The sequence below is a fragment of the Passer domesticus genome, chromosome 1 (assembly GCF_036417665.1).
Source record: "Passer domesticus isolate bPasDom1 chromosome 1, bPasDom1.hap1, whole genome shotgun sequence".
In the NCBI taxonomy this organism is placed as follows: domain Eukaryota; kingdom Metazoa; phylum Chordata; class Aves; order Passeriformes; family Passeridae; genus Passer; species Passer domesticus.
The window spans coordinates 463,547-483,035 of NC_087474.1; the positions used below are offsets into that span (position 1 = coordinate 463,547).

The 19,489-nt window shown below is 71.7% G+C and overlaps 4 protein-coding genes across 5 annotated transcripts in view; 2 read left to right on the forward strand and 2 right to left on the reverse strand.

Moving 5' to 3' along the window:
• The first annotated feature begins 488 nt into the window (after positions 1 to 488).
• RARRES2 (retinoic acid receptor responder 2) lies at positions 489 to 3,335 on the forward strand. Its single transcript, XM_064413159.1, has 5 exons — positions 489 to 832; positions 1,857 to 1,958; positions 2,817 to 2,921; positions 2,995 to 3,108; positions 3,190 to 3,335. Exons 1-4 carry the CDS (start codon positions 650 to 652, stop codon positions 3,106 to 3,108), a joined length of 504 nt encoding a protein of 167 aa, XP_064269229.1. The 5' UTR covers positions 489 to 649; the 3' UTR covers positions 3,190 to 3,335.
• A 377-nt stretch (positions 3,336 to 3,712) lies between these two features.
• LRRC61 (leucine rich repeat containing 61) lies at positions 3,713 to 6,551 on the reverse strand. Its single transcript, XM_064413658.1, has 2 exons — positions 6,489 to 6,551; positions 3,713 to 5,841 (listed from the first exon to the last, which is right to left on the reverse strand). The coding sequence occupies exon 2, from the start codon at positions 5,724 to 5,726 to the stop codon at positions 4,878 to 4,880; it is 849 nt and encodes a 282-aa protein (XP_064269728.1). The 5' UTR covers positions 5,727 to 5,841; positions 6,489 to 6,551; the 3' UTR covers positions 3,713 to 4,877.
• Positions 6,552 to 6,701: 150 nt separating this feature from the next.
• ZNF467 (zinc finger protein 467) lies at positions 6,702 to 9,729 on the reverse strand. 2 transcript variants are annotated; one of them, XM_064412266.1, is made up of 4 exons: positions 9,666 to 9,729; positions 9,070 to 9,129; positions 8,879 to 8,959; positions 6,702 to 8,615 (listed from the first exon to the last, which is right to left on the reverse strand). In XM_064412266.1, exons 2-4 carry the CDS (start codon positions 9,095 to 9,097, stop codon positions 7,090 to 7,092), a joined length of 1,635 nt encoding a protein of 544 aa, XP_064268336.1. In that variant the 5' UTR covers positions 9,098 to 9,129; positions 9,666 to 9,729; the 3' UTR covers positions 6,702 to 7,089. The 2 variants fall into 2 exon arrangements, with proteins under 2 accessions (XP_064268336.1, XP_064268405.1); XM_064412335.1 differs by having other exon boundaries at positions 9,070 to 9,126; positions 9,664 to 9,705.
• A 1,279-nt stretch (positions 9,730 to 11,008) lies between these two features.
• The window catches only part of LOC135286678 (SCO-spondin-like), a 31,491-nt gene continuing 23,010 nt past the window's right edge, over positions 11,009 to 19,489 (forward strand). The window contains 16 exon segments of the mRNA XM_064399803.1: positions 11,009 to 11,091; positions 11,786 to 11,974; positions 12,042 to 12,124; positions 12,871 to 13,220; positions 13,829 to 13,931; positions 14,098 to 14,256; positions 14,341 to 14,426; positions 14,509 to 14,667; positions 15,056 to 15,515; positions 15,590 to 15,830; positions 16,132 to 16,270; positions 16,472 to 16,598; positions 16,870 to 17,042; positions 17,368 to 17,761; positions 18,445 to 18,691; positions 19,264 to 19,444. Of these exon segments, the coding sequence (XP_064255873.1) occupies positions 11,009 to 11,091; positions 11,786 to 11,974; positions 12,042 to 12,124; positions 12,871 to 13,220; positions 13,829 to 13,931; positions 14,098 to 14,256; positions 14,341 to 14,426; positions 14,509 to 14,667; positions 15,056 to 15,515; positions 15,590 to 15,830; positions 16,132 to 16,270; positions 16,472 to 16,598; positions 16,870 to 17,042; positions 17,368 to 17,761; positions 18,445 to 18,691; positions 19,264 to 19,444 (3,174 nt within the window).

The following is a 19,489-nucleotide window of genomic DNA, read 5'->3' on the forward strand; positions in this document are numbered from 1 at the left end:
GCCTCCCAGTAACCCCCCAGTGTCCCCCAGTGCCCCCAGTGCCAGCCGCACCCCCCGGTGCCCACCGGCGCCCCCCACTCCATCCCCCGGCTCTCAGCACCCCCCTCCTTCCCAGTCCTGCTCCCAGGAAGGGACACCCGGACAAGGACAGCGGGAAGAGCAGGAGGCTGTTCCCGGGCAGGACCCCATTCCCGGGGGGCAGGACCCCATTCCCGGGGACTGGAGCCATTCCCGAGAACAGAAGCCCATGGCCGCTATCAGGAGTTTGTTCCTGGGGGCAGAATGTCACTCTCCGGTGGGACTTGACAACATTGCCGGGGGGCAGGAGCCCATTCCCGGGGGAAGGAGGGGTTCTGGGGGGCATGAGCCGTTCCCGGGGGGCAGGAGCCGTTCCCGGGGGGCAGGAGCGGTTCCCGGGGCCGGACGGTGTTGCCAGGGCAGGATGGCATTCCCAGCAGCCCATGACGCCGTTCCCGGGGTCTCTCCCGATCCCACCCCACCCCATCCCATCGCGGCCCCTCCTCCCGCGCCCCGCGGGCTGGGTGGGGGGGTCACCCGCGGGGCCGTCCCGGGGGCGGATTTGGGGGCAGATCCCAGGAAATGGGCTCGTGCCAGCGGCCCGCGGATCCGTGAGGCCGAGTCCGGCGGGATGGGGCTGCCGCTGTGGCTGTGGCTGCCGCTGGCGCTGGCGGCGGCCCGGGCGGCGGCGGGGGCCGCGGGGCAGTCCCCGCTGCAGCGGCGCGTGGTGCGCGATGTGCTCGACTACTTCCACGGGCGCAGCAACGTGCACTTCCTCTTCAAGGAGCGGGAGCTGGACGGGGTCATCGAGCGGGTGAGGAGCGGGACCCGCGCCCCACGGCAGTGGGGAGGGGGCTCGGGGTCCCGGGGGACGGGAGGGAGCAGCGGTGGAAGGGGCATCCGGGGGCTGAGCAGGGACTGGGGTCGGGATGGGGGATTGGGGGTTCAGGGTGGCCACGAGAACGGGGGGAGCAGGCAGGGAGCACGGCTGGGTGTCCCGGAGGGGGCACAGGTGATCGGGGTCATCGAGTATGGGAGCAACAGGATCCGGGATTGGGATTTGGAGTTCAGGGTCCGGGATGACCGTGGGAGTGGGGAGGGTGTTGGGGTGTCCCAGGAGGAACAGAGACAGGGGTGGGGAGGGGATGGGGGTGTCCCAGAGGGAATGGGAGATGGACGGGATGGTCGAGCAGGTGAGCTTGGGATCTGGGATTGGGGTTCAGGGCTGGGATCTGGGATTGGGGTTCAGGGCTGGGATTTGGGATGGGGGTTCAGGGCTGGGGTGCAGGATGGCCACAGGGGTCGGGTGTCCCACAGGGAGCAGGCGGGTGCCAGGGTGCCCGGGGTGCCCCGGGACAGGGCCAGCCCTGCTGGCCGGGCTCAGCTCGGTTATTCATTAACGGATCCGAGCTGATCCCGCTGCCCCCAGAGCCGGGGCTGTCCCGGGGTGCCCCTGCACGCTGTCCCGTGTCTGGGACGGGCCAGGACTCCAGGGACCCCCATGCTGGGCCACGTGCCCACCTTGGAGCCACCCTGGGGTCATTCCTGGGCTGGGTTTACCTGAGGGTTTCCAGGATCCCTCCCAGGGCTCAGGGTCCCTCCTGGGATTTGGGGTTCCCGTGGGAGCTTTGGGGTCCCTCTCAGGGGTTGGCATCTGCGGGGTTCAGGGTCTCCCCCAGCATTTGGGGTGGCTCTAGGGGCAGTTGGGTCACCCTGGGGTTCGGGGTCTCGCTGGGGGCTGTATTCCCTGGGAATCTGAGGGGTTTGGGAGCCCCTCTGGAGGTGGGGATCCCTCGGGGGTCCGGGCCCTGCCATGCCCTGCCACCCCCATCCCACAGGAGGACCCCTCGGGCACCTTCGTGCAGCTGCGCCTGGGGCTGGCGCAGACCACGTGCCGCAAGCGAGCGCCGCAGCGGCACTGCCGCGTGCTGGAGGGCCGGGTGAGGGCACCGGGGACAGGGCCTGGGCTGGCCCTGCTCCCCGGGGCACGTGGGGGTCCCTGCTCCCCGGGGGCACATCCCAGGGTGTCCCCATCTCCCCGGGGCACATCCTGGAGGGTTGTCCCCTTCCCCAGGACACATTCCAAGCTGTCCCTCTCCCTTGGGCCACATCCCCACTCCCTTGGGGCATATCCTGGGGTGTCCCCCCTCCCTTGTGGCACATCCCGTTCCCCCCAAAGGGCCCCATCCCAGGGTGTACCCTCTCCCTTGGGCCCATCCCTGAGTGTCCCACATCTCTTGGACTCATCCCTGGGTGTCCTCCCTCCCTTGGGGCCCATCACAGGGGTCCCACATCCCCTGGGCCCATCCCTGAATGTCCCCTCTCCTTTGGGCCCATCCCTGGGTGTCCCTCCTCCCCTTGGGGCCCATCCCTGGGTTTCCCCCATCCTTTGGGGCTCATCCTGTTCCCCCCAAAGGGCCCCATCCCTGAATGTCCCCCACTTCCCTTGGGCCCATCCTTGAATGTCCCCCATCCCCTGGGCCCATCCTTGAATGTCCCCCATCCCCTGAGCCCATCCCTGAATGTCCCCTCTCCCTTGGGCCCATCCCTGAATGTCCCCCATCCCCTGGGCCCATCCCTGGGTGTCCCCCTTCCCTTGGGGCCCATCCCTGGGTGTCCCCCATCCCCTGAGCCCATCCCTGGGTGTTCCACCCCCCTTGGGCCCCATCCCAGGGGTCCCAGAGCCCCTCAGCCTCCTGCAGACCCCCTGTCCCCCCCCCATGCTGCTGCGGGTGCCGGGCAGGACAGAGGGGACGGTGCCAGGGGGTCCCGGGGGTGACACCCCACCGTGTCCCCAGAGGAAGCCGACCTGCCTGGCCTGCTACAAGTTCGACACCGGTGACGTCCCCAGGGTGCTGGACAAGTACCACAACTGCGGCCCCAGCCACCACCTGGCGGCCAAGGTGAGGTGCCCCCGGTGCCCGCCGGTGTCCCCGGCGTGTCCCCCGCCGGTGCCAGCCCCTGCTGTGCCCGCAGGAGATCCGGCAGCGGGACGAGGCCGAGTGCCGGGCGGTGGAGGAGGCCGGCAGGGCGGGGGACACGCCGTACCTGCCCGGGATGTTCGCCTTCTCGCGGGGGCTGCCAGCCTAGGTGGGTACGGGGCGCCCCGGGACCCCGCGGGGCGGGGGCACGCGGGGTGCCACCACAGCCCCCTCCGTGTCCCCTTTCCAGGCACCACGGCTCCCATGGACGCAGCCCCGGCGGTCCCGGCCTGCCCCGCTTGTCACCCCCCAGCCCCGTGTGACCAAGGAGGGTCCTGGATGTGTCCCCAACTGCTGCCTGTCCCCGCTGCCCAGTAAACCCAGCGCTGGCTCCGCTCTCACGGCTCTTATTCCCAGCTGGCACCGCCCCTGTCCCCCCCGATGTCCCCAGGGGTGAGACACGGCGGGTGGGCAGTGGGCTCCACGTCACCATGCCCCTGTCACCTCGTGTCCCCAGGGGTGGGACATGGCGGGTGGGCAGTGGGCTCCACGTCACCATGCCCGTGTCACCTCGTGTCCCCAGGGGTGGGACATGGCGGGTGGGCAGTGGGCTCCACGTCACCACTGTCACCTCGTGTCCCCAGGGGTGGGACACGGCGGGTGGGCAGTGGGGTCCACGTCACCATGCCTCGTGTCCCCGGGGGTGAAACACAGGGACACGACGGGTGCGGGCTGAGCACTGGAGACCCCTGAGGCCGCAGGACAAGGGACACTGAGGGTGGGACATGTTTAATGTGCAGTGCCACCACGTGCCCTGTCCCCGAGATGTCCCCAGCCGAGGCTGGCTCCCCACGGCTCCCCGGGGATCCTGGCTGGCTCTGGGGTACCCCAGCTCCAGCGTGGGGGTCCCACAGCTCGCAGGGGAAGGAGACGGGCTGGTGGTGGCTCTGGGGGTCTCACGGTGACAGTGTGGGCTCCGGGGCTTTCCTGGATCCATTCCTGGGCTCCCACGGCTCAGGCATGGACTTGGGCAGGGGTGGCACTGAGGGGCTCCCAGACCTGCTTTTGGGGTCCCACAGCTCGGAAGATGAAGCAGCTGGACTCGTGATGGCTCTGGGGGTATCCCAGCCCTGCTTTTGGGATCACACACGGGCTGTTGTGGCTCTGGGGCTTCTCCTGGCCCCGCTTTTGGGGTCCTGTGGCTCCGATGACGGTGGCTTTGGGCTGTGATGGCTTTGGGGGCTCTCTGGTCCCATCTTTGGGGTCCCACAGCTCAGACTTGTGCCTCTGGGAGTTCTCCTGGCTCCATTTTTGGGGTCCTGTTTCTCAGATGACAGTGGCTTTGGGCTCTGGTGGTTTTTGGGGCTCTCCAGTCCCACCTTTGGGGTCCCACAGCTCAGACTTGTGGCTCTGGGGCTTCTCCTGGCCCCGCTTTTGGGGTCCTGTGGCTCAGATGACAGTGGCTTTGTACTGTGGTGGCTTTGGGGGTTCTCCAGTCCCATCTTTGGGGTCTCACAGCTCAGACTTATGGGTCTGGAGGTCCTCCTGGCTCCATTTTTGGGGTCCTGTGGCTCCAATGATGGTGGCTCTGGGGATTTCTCCTGGCCCCATATTTGGGGTCTCGTGGCTCCGATGACAGTGGCTTTATACTGTGGTGGCTTTGGGGGCTCTCCAGTTCCATCTTTGGGGTCTCACAGCTCAGACTTGTGGCTCTGGAGCTTCTCCTGGCCCTGCTTTGGGGTCCTGTGGCTCTGATGATGGTGGCTCTGGGGGTTCTCCTGGCCCCGTTTTTGGGGTCATGTGGCTCCGATGGCGGTGGCTTCGTACCGTGGTGGCTTTGGGGGCTCTCCAGTCCCACCTTTGGGCTCGCACAGCCCGGGCGATGCCGGCCCCAGCCCGCGGTGCCTGCCTGGGGCCGCGCCCCGCTCCCCGCTCCCCTCAGAAGCCGAAGTCGCCGTGCTGGCGGCGGCCGAGCGCGCGCTGGGCCTGGGCGATGGAGTCGTCGGCGCGGCGGCCGAGCTCGCGGCACTCGCGCAGGGCCTGGCCCAGCTGCCGCGTGGCCTCCTCCAGCACGGCGCTGCGCCGCGCGGGCCGCGCCTCCCAGAAGCCGGCGCGCACCCAGGGCTGCGGCGGCTCGGCGGGCGCGGCGGGCGCGGCCCGGCCGTCCAGCGCCGCGTCCAGCTCGCGGCACAGGCGGAACAGCTCGCTGCCGCGGCCCGCCACGCGCTGCCCGTCGATGGCCTTGAGGCCGGGCAGCATGGCGGCCAGCGCGGCGCGGTAGGCGGGCGCGGCGGCGCACAGCGGGTTGCCCAGGTTGCCCAGCGGGTCCCGCAGGCGCAGGCTCTCCAGGTGGCGCAGGCCCTGCAGGCAGCGCAGCTGGCGCAGGCTGCGCAGGCGGTTGCCCGCCAGGTTGAGCTGGCGCAGGCTGCGGCAGCCCCGCAGCGGCTCCACGCTGGCCACGCGGTTGGCGGCCAGGTTGAGCACGGCCAGGGCGCGCAGCGTGGCCAGCGGCGCCAGCCCCGCGATGGCGTTGCCGGACAGGTCCAGCCACTCCAGGTTGGAGCAGTCGGCCAGGCAGCCCAGGTGGGCGATGCCGCGGCCGCGCAGCCGCAGCAGCAGGATGGACTCCAGGGAGAACTCGCCCGTCGTGGCCTTGAGCAGCGCCGGCGTCACCCGCACCCCGGAGCCGTCGTCCTCCTCCTCTTCCTCCTCCTCTGCCTCCTCCTCATCCTCCTCTGACGGCTCTGACACCTCCGGCTCCGGCGCCTCCTCCCCGCGCCCCTCCATCCCTGCGGGGAGCTCCCGGGGGGACAGCGGGGCTGGGGGGGGTCTGTGGGGTGCCCCGAGGCGTGGGGACACGCGTGGTGTGCGGGTGGGGCACGGGGACACACGCGGGGCGCGTCTGGGGGAACAGGGGACGCGTGTCAGGGGGCGTGGGGCACACCTGGGGGTGTCACCTCCTCCTCCCCGCGCCCCTCCATCCCCATGGGGGGGTCCCGAGCAGGGAAAGGGGCTGCGGGTGGCACTGGGGAGCGGCTCTGGAAGGACATGGGGTGTCCTGGGGTGTGGGGACACGTGTGGGACACATCTGTGCAGGAAATGGGGCGCAGAGACGTATGTGGGGAACACCCGGGGGTGTCTCGGGGCTGTGGGGACACGTGGAGGACCCAAAAGCCATGGGTGTGGTCGGGGGGCACGCGGGGGTCACACCTGGGGGGAACAGGGACAGGTCCAGAGCCCACGGGGAGCCCCCACACCCCAACCGGCCCTCACCCCAACACCCCCCAGACCCACCGTGTTCCATCCCCCGGTGCCCCAGGCCCCCCATTCCCCCCATCGGTGCCCCCCCTTGCACCCCCAGAGCTCCCGGACCCAGCCCCCCACATCACAGACCCCCCCGGTTCCCTCCCCCGCTGCCCCCAGCCCCTTTTGTGGCGCCCCCGTGACTCCCCCCGAGCCCCTCCGTTCCATCCGCCCCCCCGGTGCCCCCTATGTCCCCCCATGTCCCCCCAAATTCCCCAAACCCCGCTGCCCCCCCCCCGCTCTCACCGCACGGCAGCTCCCGGCGGCCCCCGAGGCCCCGCCCCCCGTTGCCATGGGGACCAAACCCCGCCCCCGTTACCATAGGGACGAGGTTCCGCCCACAGCGAGACCACGCCCCCACCGCGCCCCCTCGCTGGCCACGCCCCTTCCTCCGGGCCACGCCCCCCGCGACCCCGGCCCGTCCGCCGGCCCCGAGACCCCGCGGCTCGGGAATTTCCATAAAAACGGCTTTATTGGGGTCACCCCGCGCCCCGCCCCGGCCGCGCCGCGCGGGGACACCCCCGGGTCCCCCCTCACCGGGGCTCTCCGGCGGCAGAACGGGCCGGGACCCTGTGGGACCCCCCTGCCGGGGCCCCCGGCACAGCCCGGCGCTCAGGATGTGGCACCGGCGTGTCCTGGCACATTCCAGGGCCGGGGGTCACCACCGGCACCGGCACAGCCCAGTGCCAAGGATGCAGCCCCGGCAGCCGCCGGGTCCCCTGGCACATCCCGGTGCCAGGACCCACCACCAGCAGCCATCAGGGCCCGTGGCACCTCCCGGCACCTCCTGACACGCCAGTGCCAAGGTTTCACCACCGGCACCCACTGCAGCCTGGCACCTCCGGGCTCAGGGGCGGAGTGTGGGGGGCTCTGGCCAGCTCAGCTGGGACCCGGTGACGGCGGTGCCAGTGGCAGCGGTGGCAGTGCCCGTCCCCGTGCCCATCCCCGTGCCCGTGCCGGTGCCGTGGGTGCGCTCGTGGCGCTCCAGGTGCGTCTTGCGGGTGAAGCCGCGGCCGCAGCGGCTGCAGTGGTGCGGCCGCAGCCCGGTGTGCACGGCCTGGTGCCGGCCCAGGTTGGTCTTGGAGCTGAAGCGGCGGCCGCAGCGGGCGCAGGCGTGGGGCCGCGTGCCCGAGTGCACCAGCAGGTGCCGCGCCAGGTGCGCCTTGCGCCCGAAGCCGCGCCCGCACTGGGGGCAGGTGAAGGGGCGCTGGGCGGGGGGCACCTGCGGGGCGTCCTCAGGGTCCTGGGCGCAGCCCTGGCTGCTTTTGGCACCGGGCACCGGCGGCTGGGGCTGGTGGTCCTGGGCGCCGGGCACCTGGGGGGGCTGCAGGAGGGGCGGGGGGTCCGGGGCGCAGCCGTGGCTGCGGTTGGCACCGGGCGCCTGTGACAGGAGCTGGGGGTCCTGCACGAAGGGGGGCTCGGCCGTGGGCACCTGCGGGGGGTCCTGGGCTCCGGGCTCCTGCTGGGGGTCCTGGGCACAGCCCAGGGCCTGGCTCTCCAGCTGCTGCCACAGGTGCGACGACGAGTTCTGCTTCCAGGCGATGCCCGTGCCGCACTGGGGGCAGATGAGCAGCTGCTCCTCGGCCAGGCCGTCCCTGTCCCTGTCCCTGTCCCTGTCCCCGTCCCGCTGCTCATCCACGTGTCCGTTCCCAGCGCCCGGCACCGGTGCCGCGGGCAGCCCCGGCTGCGGCGCCGCGTGCTGCTGCCAGGCGCGGCTCATCTCGCAGCCCGGGCAGGGCGGCGGCGGCTCCTCGGCGGTGCCGTGCCCATGGCGGTGCCCGTGGGCCGGGTCGCCGTGCAGGCGCAGGTGCCGCAGCAGGTGCTGGCGGTGGGCGAAGCGGCGGGCGCAGCGCGGGCAGGGGTGCGGGCGCTCGCCGGTGTGCGTGCGCAGGTGCCGGTCCAGGTGCGTCTTCTTGCGGAAGCGGCGGGCGCAGCGCGGGCAGGGGTAGGGCCGCTCGCCCGTGTGCGTGCGCAGGTGCGAGCGCAGGTGGATGCGCTGGCGGAAGCGGCGGCCGCAGTGCGGGCACGGGAAGGGCCGCTCGCCCGTGTGCACCCGCAGGTGCCGCGTCAGGTGCGCCTTCTTGCCGAAGGCCTTGCCGCACTGCGGGCAGCAGAAGGGCCGCGCGCCGGGCTGCGAGCAGCGCCCGCCGCCGGGGCCGGGGCTCGTCCCGGTGCCCGCCGCGAGGCCGATGCCGCCGGGGGCCCAGGCTGGCAGCAGCCCGTAGCCCGGCTCCTCCGGGCACGGCTCCTCCGCCTTGCAGCCGCCGGGGAAGGCACCGGGCAGGGCCAGCGGGGCTCCAGCGCCGGCCGCGGCCGCCCAGGCCTCGGCCTCATCCTCCTCCTCCACCTTCACCTTCCGCACCACCCACTGCCCTGCAGGGACACGGGAGGGGACGTGCCAACGCCAGGGCGCCCCGGCACACGGGAGCTGTCACCAAGGACGCGCAGCTGCCGCTGGCACACGGTGACCCCCAAGGCCAACGGCACCAGGGACGTGCTGAGCGTCACTTCAAGGACCTGGCACAGTCGCTGGCCCCGGGGACACGGTGACCGTCCCCCAGGGACCCAGCGCGGCCCCCCGCCGCAGCACAGGGTGACAGTGACCGCCTGGCACTGCCGCTGTGACTGTCCCTCACCTGAGCCGTGGAGCCCTGCGTCCCCCGGATCATCCCTGCCGTCCTCGGGGGTCACCTCCGCCTTGGGGACCACCAGCCACTCTGGGGGGACAAAGAGGCACAGACAGGTCCCTCCCCGGCTCGGGGGGGGCCCCGAGCACCCCGGGACCCCACGGGCCCCACCGAGCCCCCCCGGAACCCCCAGTCCCCACCTGAGCCGGTGCATCCCGGGGCTTCCATTTCCTCTGGCTCCGTCCTGGCCACGGGGGGACCTGCGGGGGGGTGGCACGGGGTGAGCGCCCCCAGACCCGAGCTAGGGACCCCCTGCACGCCCGGGGGCTTCGGGATCCCCGGGACACCCGGGCACGTCCCCAGGGCACGGTGGGGGCGGACCCTCCCCTGCCTGCTGAGTCCGGGGGGGTCTGGAGGGGCTCGGGGGCAATCCAGGGGGGTCAGGCGGGGATCCGGGGGGGTCTCGTGGGATTCCGCGGGGCTCGGGGGTGTTCCGCGGGGCTCCCGTGGAGCGGCGTCCCCGTGCCGGTCCCCCAGAAGCCCAGGGCCACCCCACCCCCGTTTTCCGTCCGCCCTGGGCCCCCCCGTCCCCCCACCCACGCCCTTTCCGCATCCCCCGCCCCCGTTCGTCGCCCCCCAAGCCGTTTTTGTTCCCCGCCGTCCCCTGCGAGCCCCTTCCCGTCCCGCCCTCCCATCCTGCCCCTCCCGCCGCTGCCCGCCCTTCCTGCCCGTCCCCAGCCCGCTCCCGGTGCCGATCCCGGCGGCGACCCCGCTCCGCTCTCGGTGCCGCCCGTACCCGCGGCCTCGGGGCCGCCCGGCCCCACCGGCTCCGCCGCCGCCGCCGCCGCGCCCCGCCCCCCGCGGTGGCCGCCGGTCCCCCCGCCCCGCGGGACCGCCCCCGTGTCCGCGCCCCCCGTGTCACCGGTGTCCCCGTGTGCCCGTGTCCGCGCCCCCCGTGTTCCCGTGTCCCCGTGTGCCCGTGTCCCCGTGTCCTGCACCCCACTGCCCGTGTCCGCGCCCCCCTTGTCACCCGTGTCCCCGTGCCCGTGTCCGCGCCCCCCGTGTGCCCGTGTGCCCGTGTCCTGCACCCCACTGCCCGTGTCCGCGCCCCCCTTGTCACCCGTGTCCCCGTGCCCGTGTCCCCGTGTGCCCGTGTCCGCGCCCCCCGTGTGCCCGTGTCCCCATGCCCGCACCCCAGTGCCCCAGTCCCCCTGCGCCCCGTGTCCCCGTGTCCCCGTGCCCGCGCCCTCCTTGTCATCCGTGTGCCCGTGTCCCCGTGCCCGCACCCCGTGTCCCCCTGCCCCCCGTGTCCCCGTGCCCACGCCCCCCGTGCGCCCCGTGTCACCCCGTGTCCTCGTGTCCTGCACCCCAGTGCCGCACCGGGTGTTCCCCTCGGAGGGGACACGGACACGGCTGGGTCGGGAACAGCATGGGGGGGACACGGACAGGGACATAGGGGACACGGGACAGGGGCATGAGGACACCGGGGAACTTGGGGACACTCAGGGAGACATGGGGAGAACAACGGGCAAAGACACGGGATAGAAACGGGGACACGGGGGGGACACCGAGGGCACGGGGGGACACCGAGGGCACGGGGGGACACCGAAGGCACGGAGGGGACATCGAGGACACGGTGCAGAGGGACATGGGAGAACACAGGAGCGGGCTGTGGGGGGACACGGGGCTGGGAGGACACATGAGGGGACACAGGACAGGGACGTGGGGACACGGGGGGTACAGGGGACACAGGCAGGACACAAGGGGACACGCGACAGGGACGTGGGGACACGGGGGTGAGCGTGGCCGGGGCCCGCTGTCCTGCCACATCCGTGTCCCCGCGGCGGATCCCGGATGTCCCGTGCCATTACCCTCTCCCAGGAAACGGGGAGAGGTGGCCCTGATGTCACCGTGCCCCCCCAGGCGCCAGCTGCGCCCAATCGGCGTCACCTCAGCTGGTGGCACTGCTGGGGACTTCCCATAAATGCCGGAGCCGCTGGGCAGTGCCAGCGCTGGGCCGGTGAGTGGCACCGGGGGTGGCACCGGGGTGACCCCGCGGGACGCTCCGGCCGCGGGACACCCCGGGAACCGTGACACGGAGTTACCGGGATCCCCTTTTCCAGGACACCGGGATCCGGCATGGCCGCGGCGGGGCCGGGGGTCGCCGGGGGGGTGGCGGCCATCGCCGTGCTCTGGGTGACAGCCGTGGGGGCAGCCACGGGGTGAGGAGCGGGGACGGGGAGGGAACGGGAGATGGGGATGGGAAACTGGGAATGGGGATGGGAATGGGCTATGGGGAATGGGGAATGGGAATGGGGGATGGGAACAGGAATGGGAATGGGAACAGGGAATGGGAACGGGGAATGGGAATGGGGAATGGGAATGGGGGATGGGGAACTGGGAATGGGGAATGGGAATGGGGGATGGGAACAGGAATGGGAATGGGAACTGGGAATGGGAACTGGGAATGGGAATGGGGAATGGGAATGGGGGATGGGGAACTGGGAATGGGTTTGGGAGCAGGGAAAGAGAACTGGGATCTGAGGGTGCAAAATGGAGATCAGGGGAATGGAGCTGGGAATGGGGGTTGGGAGGCAGGAATGGGAGGCAGGAGCAGGAATGGGAACTGAGGTGGGAGCTGGGATGGGAACTGGGATGGGAACTGGATGGGAACTGGGATAGGAGCTGGGTGGGAGCTGGGATGGGAGCTGGAATCGGTGCCAGAAGCCAGGATGGATCCCTGGTGGGTGCTCACATGGAGGCTGGGAGCTGGGATGTGTGCCCGGGGTGGGGATGGAAGGGGTGCCAGACGGGAGCTGGGCTGGAGCTGGGATTGAGCTGGGTCCCGGGCCGATCCCGGATGGATCCCGGGCCGGTCCCGGGCCGGTCCCGGGCGGACGCCGTGGCTGCCCGCAGGCGCTGGTGCGAGCGGACGGTGCCGGTGCCGGAGCAGGAGGAGGTGACGCCGCGGCGCGAGGCCGCGGTGCCGTGTCCCAGTTTGTACCAGTACAGCCTGGCCGGGTGGCGCCTGGACCGGGACCGCACGCGCCGGGAGCGCGGGAATTCCCCCGGGGACACCGGCCCCGCCCTCTGCTACATCTACCGGTGAGCCCGCGGGCTGTGGCACCGGCGGGCGCCGGGGACGCCGGGTGACACCGGCGTGTCCCCGCAGCCCCCCGGAGATGCAGCCGGTGGTCCGGAACCGCACGGAGCGTGCCTGCTGTCCCGGCTGGAGCGGCGCCCGCTGCACCGAGGGTGAGGGGGACACGGGGGTGGCCCCCGGGGACATCCCTGCTGCGCCGTTCCCACCGGGAGCTGGGATGGGTGCCATTCCCACAGTGCCAGTCCCACTGTGCCATTCCCACCGTGCCATTCCCACTGTGCCATTTCCATTGTGCCATTCCCACCGGGAGCTGGGATGGGCGCCATTCCCACAGTGCCATTCCCACAGTGCCAGTCCCACTGTGCCATTCCCACCGTGCCATTCCCACCGTGCCATTCCCATTGTGCCATTCCCACCATACCGTTCCCACTGTGCCATTCTCACCGTGCCATTCCCACCATGCCATTCCCATTGTGCCATCCCACTGTGCCGTTCTCACCTGGAGCTGGGATGGGCGTCATTCCCACTGCGCTATTCCCATTGTGCCATTCCCATTGTGCCATTCCCGTTGTGCCATTCCCATTGTGCCATTCTCACCGTGCCATTCCCAGCAGGTCCTGAGAGCAGGGCTGGGTGCCAGGATGGGAGCTGGGATGGGAATTGGGAGCTGAAATGGGAACTGGGAGCTGGGACTGGTGCTGGGATGGGAACTGGGAGCCAGGATGGGAACTGGGAGCTGGGAGCCGGGATGGGGACAGGGAGCCAGGATGGGAACTGGGATGTGCCATTCCCCCACGTCACTCCCGGTGTGACACCCTCACTGTGCCGTTCCCCCCGGGTGCAGGGTGGGCGCTGGGCTGCGTGCCACCCCTCGTGTCACACGCTGTCCCCTCCGCAGGCCCCGGCTCCCTGGGCCGCTGCTTCAGCGGGTGGCAGTGCCAGGACAGCGCCGGCGGCCGCAACGGCAGCGCCATGAGCCGCGCCGAGTGCTGCCAGCACCCCTGGGGACACAGCTGGCGCCGCGGGGACACCGAGGGGCCCTGCCTGCCCTGCACCCGCCTGCCCCTGGGCGGGGACGGGGGCTCCCCGCGCCACCGCAGCCCCCCGGCCGCGTGCCAGGCCTGGGCCGGGTCGCGCTTCCGCACCTTCGACGGGCGGCACTTCGGCCTGGCGGGGCACTGCCGGTACAGCCTGGCCGCGGCCACCGACGGCTCCTGGGACGTCACCATCGGCCTGGGGCACCCCCGGGTACCGGGCACGGGCAGGGGGCACGGGCAGGGGGCACGGGCAGGGGGCACGGGGTCACTGCCGGCGCGGAATGGGGCTGGGGTGGATGTGGGAACAGGGACGGTGACAGCGCCTGGGATGTCACCGTCACACACCCAGACACTGCGGGAGAGGGGACAGGATGGGACACCCGGGGTCACTGCTGACCCCAGAGGGGGAATGGGGCTGGGAGCTGGGAGGGGCGATGGGAGGGGAACTGGGGGGGGAACTGGGTGGGAACTGGGGGGGAACTGGGGTGGGAACTGGGGTGGGAACTGGGAGAGGAACTGGGGTGGGAGCTAAGAGGGGAACTGGGAGGGGAACTGGGGGGGAACTGGGGTGAGAACTGGAGTGAGAACTGGGGTGGGAGCTGGCACCTGGGGTGGGAGCTGGAATGGGTTTTGGGGCTGGGATGGGTTTTGGGGCTGGGATGGGTTTTGGGGCTGGGATGATTTGGGACCTGGGATGGGGTTTGAGACAGGACCTGGGCTGGCACACCCATGGCTCCATCCCCGGTGACCATGAGTGTCCCATCCCCATGCCCGCTGTCCCCAGCACACCTGAGTGTCCCAGTGCCACCCCTGCCACAGGTGCTGCACATGACCTTCGGGACGGACACGGTGGTGGCCCAGGGACGGAACGTGTCGGTGAACGGGGCAGCAGTGCCGGAGGGACACCCCTACCTGCACAAAGGTGAGGTCCCCAAGGCCACCAGCCAGGGCAGGGCGAGGATGAGCCCCCATGCCATCAGGAAGTGCCAGGACACGGTGATAACCAGCTGCCACTGTCCCCATCCTGTCCCCATGCTGTCCCCATGCTGTCCCCATGCTGTCCCCATCCCGCCCCATCCCTTGCACAGGGCTCGGTGTCACCTGGCCGGGTGACTGGGTGGCCGTGGCCAGCAGCCTGGGCGTGCGGGTGGCCTGGGACGGGGAGCTGGCAGTGACAGTGACAGCGGAGCCCGAGCTGCGCGGTGCCACCTGGGGGCTCTGTGGCACCTACACCGACGACCCCGCAGGTGAGTCCCACATGCCCGGTGCCACCCCCGCCCCCCGGGGGGCCGGGGACACCCGCCGTGCCCCCAGCCTGCCTGTGCCCCCAGATGACTTCCTGCTCCCCGACGGGGACATCGCCACCATCGCCGCCGCCTTTGGCAACGCCTGGAAGGTGCCGGCGGCCGGCACGGAGGTACCCGAGGGGCCAGGGTGACACCCGTGCCCGGCTGGGGGTCCCCGGGGGTGGCCCCCGCGCTGAGGGACCCCCGGCTCAGCCCCCGTGCAGGGACGTGCCCGAGGGTGGCAGCAGGTGCGGCCCCGGCGAGGTGGCGGCGGCGGTGGCCACGTGCGGGCGGCTGCTGGCCCAGCCCTTCCGGCAGTGCCACGGCGAGGTCAGCGGCACCGGGGGGCCGGGGGGCTCGGGGTGTCCCGGGGTGGGTCTCGGTGGGTTCTGAAAGGTTCTGGAATGTTCTGGGGGATCCATGATGTCCCAGGGCTGTCCTGGGAATGACCGGGAGGCTCCTGGGGGTTCTGTGGATCCCAGAGTTGTTCTGGGATGTCCTGGGGGCTCCCAGGGGGCTCTGGGGGGGTTGGGAGGGTCCCAGGGGGTTCCGGAGAGTCCTGGGGAGTTTTGGAACTTCTGTGGGGTTCTGCAGGATCCCAGGGGGTCAGCGGGGTCAGGAGTCCTGGGGTGTCCTGGGGATCCCGGGAGCTCCTGGGAGGTCTGGGAAATCCAGGGGGCTCCTCCGGAGGGAGCTCCTGGGGTCTCCTGGGACGTTCTGGGGGGTCTGGGAGGAATCTGACCGCTGCTCCACCCCCCAGGTGGACCCCAGCGGGTTCTATGCAGCGTGTGTGGCACTGCTGTGCGGGGACGGGGACCCCCTGTCACCCCCTGATCCCCTGTCACCCCCCGATCCCCTGTCACCCCCTGATCCCCTGCCACCCCCCGGCCCCCTGTCACCCCCCGGTCCCCTGTCACCCCCTGATCCCCTGTCACCCCCTGATCCCCTGTCACCCCCCGATCCCCTGCCACCCCCTGATCCCCTGTCACCCCCCGGTCCCCTGTCACCCCCCGGCCCCCTGTCACCCCCTAATCCCCTGCTACCCCCTGATCCCCTGCCATCCCCTGATCCCCTGCCATCCCCTGATCCCCTGTCACCCCCCGGTCCCCTGTCACCCCCCGGTCCCCCGCCCCCCGCCGCCTGCGCCACCTTCGCCGCCTACGCCCGGGAGTGCTCCCGCCGCCAGGTCGATGTCCCCTGGCGCCATCCCGGTTTCTGCGGTAGGAGCTGGCGTGTCCCCTCCCCGACCCCCCCGGGGTGCCGCCGGTGCCACCGCGGTGTCGCCTCTCCGCAGAGCGCCGCTGCCACGCGGGGCAGCGCTTCTCCGACTGCGTGTCGCTGTGCCCGGCCACCTGTGTCACCGCGGGCAGCGCCGAGCAGGGGACCTGCCACCGCCACTGCCACAGCGGCTGCGAGTGCGGCCCGGGGCTGGCCCGCGACGGGGCGCGCTGCGTCCCCCCGGCCGCCTGCCCCTGCCACCACCGGCGACAGCGCTACGAGCCCGGCCAGAGCATCCGCCAGCGCTGCAACCGCTGGTGGGTGGCACCGCGGTGACAGCGGGGACACCGGGCTGGCACCACAGCGGGGGCCCCGCTGACGGGCAGAGTCCCCTTTGGCGTGTCCCCCCCTCCTGGTGTCCTCCACGGTGTCCCCTCAGCCCGGGGTTCTTGTAGAGTGTTCCCCTTTGCCCCAGGTCCCTTGTGATGTCCCCTGCTGTCCCAGTGTCCCCTGCCACGTGTCCCCCAGTCTGGAGTCCCCCGCGGTGTCCCCGCGTTACCCCGGGGTCCCCTGCATTGTCCCCCCTCCCCCGCTGACCGGTGTCGCCGGTGTCCCCAGCACGTGCGAGGGCGGCCGCTGGCGCTGTGACCAGCAGCGCTGCCCGGCCGAGTGCGCGGTGCTGGGGGGACGTCACTTTGTCACCTTCGACCGCCGCCGCTTCTCCCTGCCGGCCGCCTGCGCCCACACCCTGGTGGAGGTGAGGGGACACGGGGACACGGCGACATCGGCGGCGGCCGGGTGGTGACGGGGCGGCGCTCGCGTAGTGGCCGTGGCGTTGTGCCGGTGGCGGGGACGTGGCCGCGGTGGCCGTGGGGGTGGCTGGGGGGCGATGGGGAGCTGGCCGCGGTGGCCGCGGTGGCAGGGCTCTGCCGGGGCTGTCACCTGTCTCTGTCCCCAGGACTTCGTGGCGGGGCGGCTGCTGATCACAGCCGAGCACGAGCCGTGTGACAGCCCCCGGCCGCTGGGCTGTCCCCGCAGCCTCACCGTCACCACCAGCCGCACCACGGCCCGGCTGCACGGCACAGGTGACGCGCCTGGACAGGACCGGGACCCGGACCGGGACCGGGACTGGCACCGTCCCCAGACCCCGTGGTGTTGTGGCAGCCGCCCCAGGGCCTGTCCCCAGTGTCCCTGTGGCAGCGGGTCTCATCCCTGTCCCCACGGCGGCGGTGACACCCCGGTGCCGTGCCCGAGTCTCCGTGGCAGCGGGAGCCGCTCCAGCGCCGGTCCCTGGTGTTCCCACGGACGGGCCCCGTGCCGGTGGCCGCCCCACGGAGCCGCTGCTGTCGCCCTCAGGGGAGGTGACAGTGGCCGGCCGGGAGGTGACGCTGCCCTTCTCCGGGGCCGAGCTGAGCATCCGCCGCGCGTCCTCGGCCTTCCTGCACCTGCAGCTGCCCGACGCCCACCTGCTCTGGGGCCTGGGGACCCCCGACACCTTCGTCACCCTCCAGCCCGCCATGGCCGGCACGGTGAGCGGGACCGCGGGGAGCCGCGGGACGCGCCAGCGGGACGGAGCCGCGGGGATGGAGACCATGGGATGAGGCTGTGGGGCTGGAGACCCTGGGATGAGGCTGTGCCGGGCTCTGCCCTGCTCCAGGATGGAGCCGGGGGGATGAGGCTGTGCCGGGCTCTGCCCTGCTCCAGGATGGAGCCGGGGGGATGAGGCTGTGCCGGGATGGAACCGCGGGGATGAGGCTGTGCCGGGCTCTGCTCCGGGCTGGAGCCGCTGGGATGAGGCTGTGGGGCTGGAGACCCTGGGATGAGGCTGTGCCGGGCTCTGCCCTGCTCCGGCAGGTGCGGGGACTCTGCGGGACCTTCAACGGGGACCAGCGCGACGACTTCACGACGCCGGAGGGGGACGTGGAGCCGGGAGCCGCCGCCTTCGCCAACGCCTTCCGGGCGGCCGGAGCGTGCCCGGCGCTGGGCCCCGGCGTTCCCGACCCCTGCGAGGGCTTTCCCGGGAGCCGGGAGCGCGCCGAGGCCGCCTGCGCCGTGCTGATGGGCCCGGCCTTCCAGCCGTGTCACCGAGTGGTGGATCCCGAGCCCTTCCTGGAGCTGTGCCGCTGGGACGTGTGCTCCTGCCGGGAGAGGCAGCGGGAGCGCTGCCCGTGCCCCGCGCTGGGCGCCTACGGCCGGGAGTGCGCCCGGGAGGGGACGGAGCTGGAGTGGAGGAACCGGAGCCTCTGCGGTGGGATGGGATCCGTGGGATAACGGGATAGCGGGATGGGATAGTGGGATGGGATAGTGGGATGGGATAATGGGACAATGGGATGGGATAGTGGGATGGGATGGGATGGGATAAGGGGATGGGATGGGATAAGGGGATGGGATGGGATAATGGGATGGGATAATGGGACAATGGGATGGGATAATGGGACAATGGGATGGGATAAGGGGATGGGATGGGATAATGGGATGGGATGGGATAATGGGATGGGATGGGATGGGATGGGATGGGATGGGATGGGATGGGATGGGATGGGATGGGATGGGATGGGATGGGATGGGATGATGGGATGGGATGATGGGATGGGATGGGATGGGGTGCGAATGGGCATGAGGTGGGATGGGATCAATGAGATGAGATGGGATGGAATCAATGGGGTGGGAATGGGGATGGAGTGGAATGGGGAGGGGGATGGGATGGGGACAGGATGGGATGTGTTTGGTATCGGGACGGGATGGGGACGGGATGGGATGGACTGGGAATGGGAATGGGAATGGGAATGGGAATGGGAATGGGAATGGGAATGGGAATAGGAATGGGAATAGGAATGGGAAGGGATGTGATGTGTTCAGTATGGGGATGGGACGGGATGCAGACGGGCTGAGGTGGCGTCTGCCCCCCCGGTGACCCCCCGTGTCCCCCAGAGGAGCCGTGTCCAGGGGGGCAGCAGTACCAGGACTGCGGGGGTCCCTGCGGCCGCTCCTGCCCGGAGCCCCCCGGAGCCAGTGGCTGTCCCCCCCCGGCCACCCTGTGCGTCCCCGGCTGCCGCTGCCCCCCGGGGCTGCTGCTGGCCCCGGGGGGGCAGTGTGTGCCCCCCGCCGCCTGCCCGTGCCCCCGCGGCGCCCGCCTGTACCCGCCCGGCGCCCGCATCCGCCGCGGCTGCCAGGCCTGGTGGGTCCCGGGGCAGTCTGGGGGTCGCGGGGAGGTTCGGGGTGCTGGAGGCTCCCCCACAGGACGGGGGAGCCCGGCAGAGTGTGGCGGTGATGGTGACACGTGATGAAGCCCCCTGCAGCCCGGTGTGACACCCGCGGGACGGAGGGGCTTTCGTCCCCTGTCCCACCGTGGGGACAGCGAGGGGACCGCGGCAAAGCGGGGGGCGGGGGGGACCCCGTTAGGGGCCCTCGGTGGGATGGGGGCTCCGGGGGATGGGGGTGCAGGGGACCGGTGGGATTTGGGTGCTGGGAGATGAGAATGGGGGTGCACGGACCCCCGTTATTGTGGGGGGCTCAGCGGAATTTGGGGGGATGAGGGGTGGGGATGGGGACATGGGGGACCGCGGCATGGGGGTCTCAGCAGAATGTGGGGCTGGGGCTTGGGGGGCACGGATGGGGGGGGGCTCGGAGGGTTGGAGGGTGCAGGAGAGGGGGGTGGGGACCCCAGGGAGGGGTTCGGTGGGATTTGGGTTCTGGAGTTTGGGGCGGGGGGACCCCGCCGAGGGGTCTCAGACGGACGGGGTCCCGCAGTGTGTGCGCAGGGGGGTCGTGGCGCTGCGCCCCCGCGCCGTGTCCCCCCGGGCCGCGCTGTCCCCCGGGGCTGCTGCACGCCCCCGGCTCCTGCCTGCGCCGCTGCGACCCCGCCGAGCCCGCCGGCACCTGCGGCGGCCCCGCCGACGGCTGCGTGTGCCCCCCCGGGACCCTCTTCCTGGTGGGTGACACCCCGGGGGCTGGGGTTGTGGGACCCCCCGAGCCC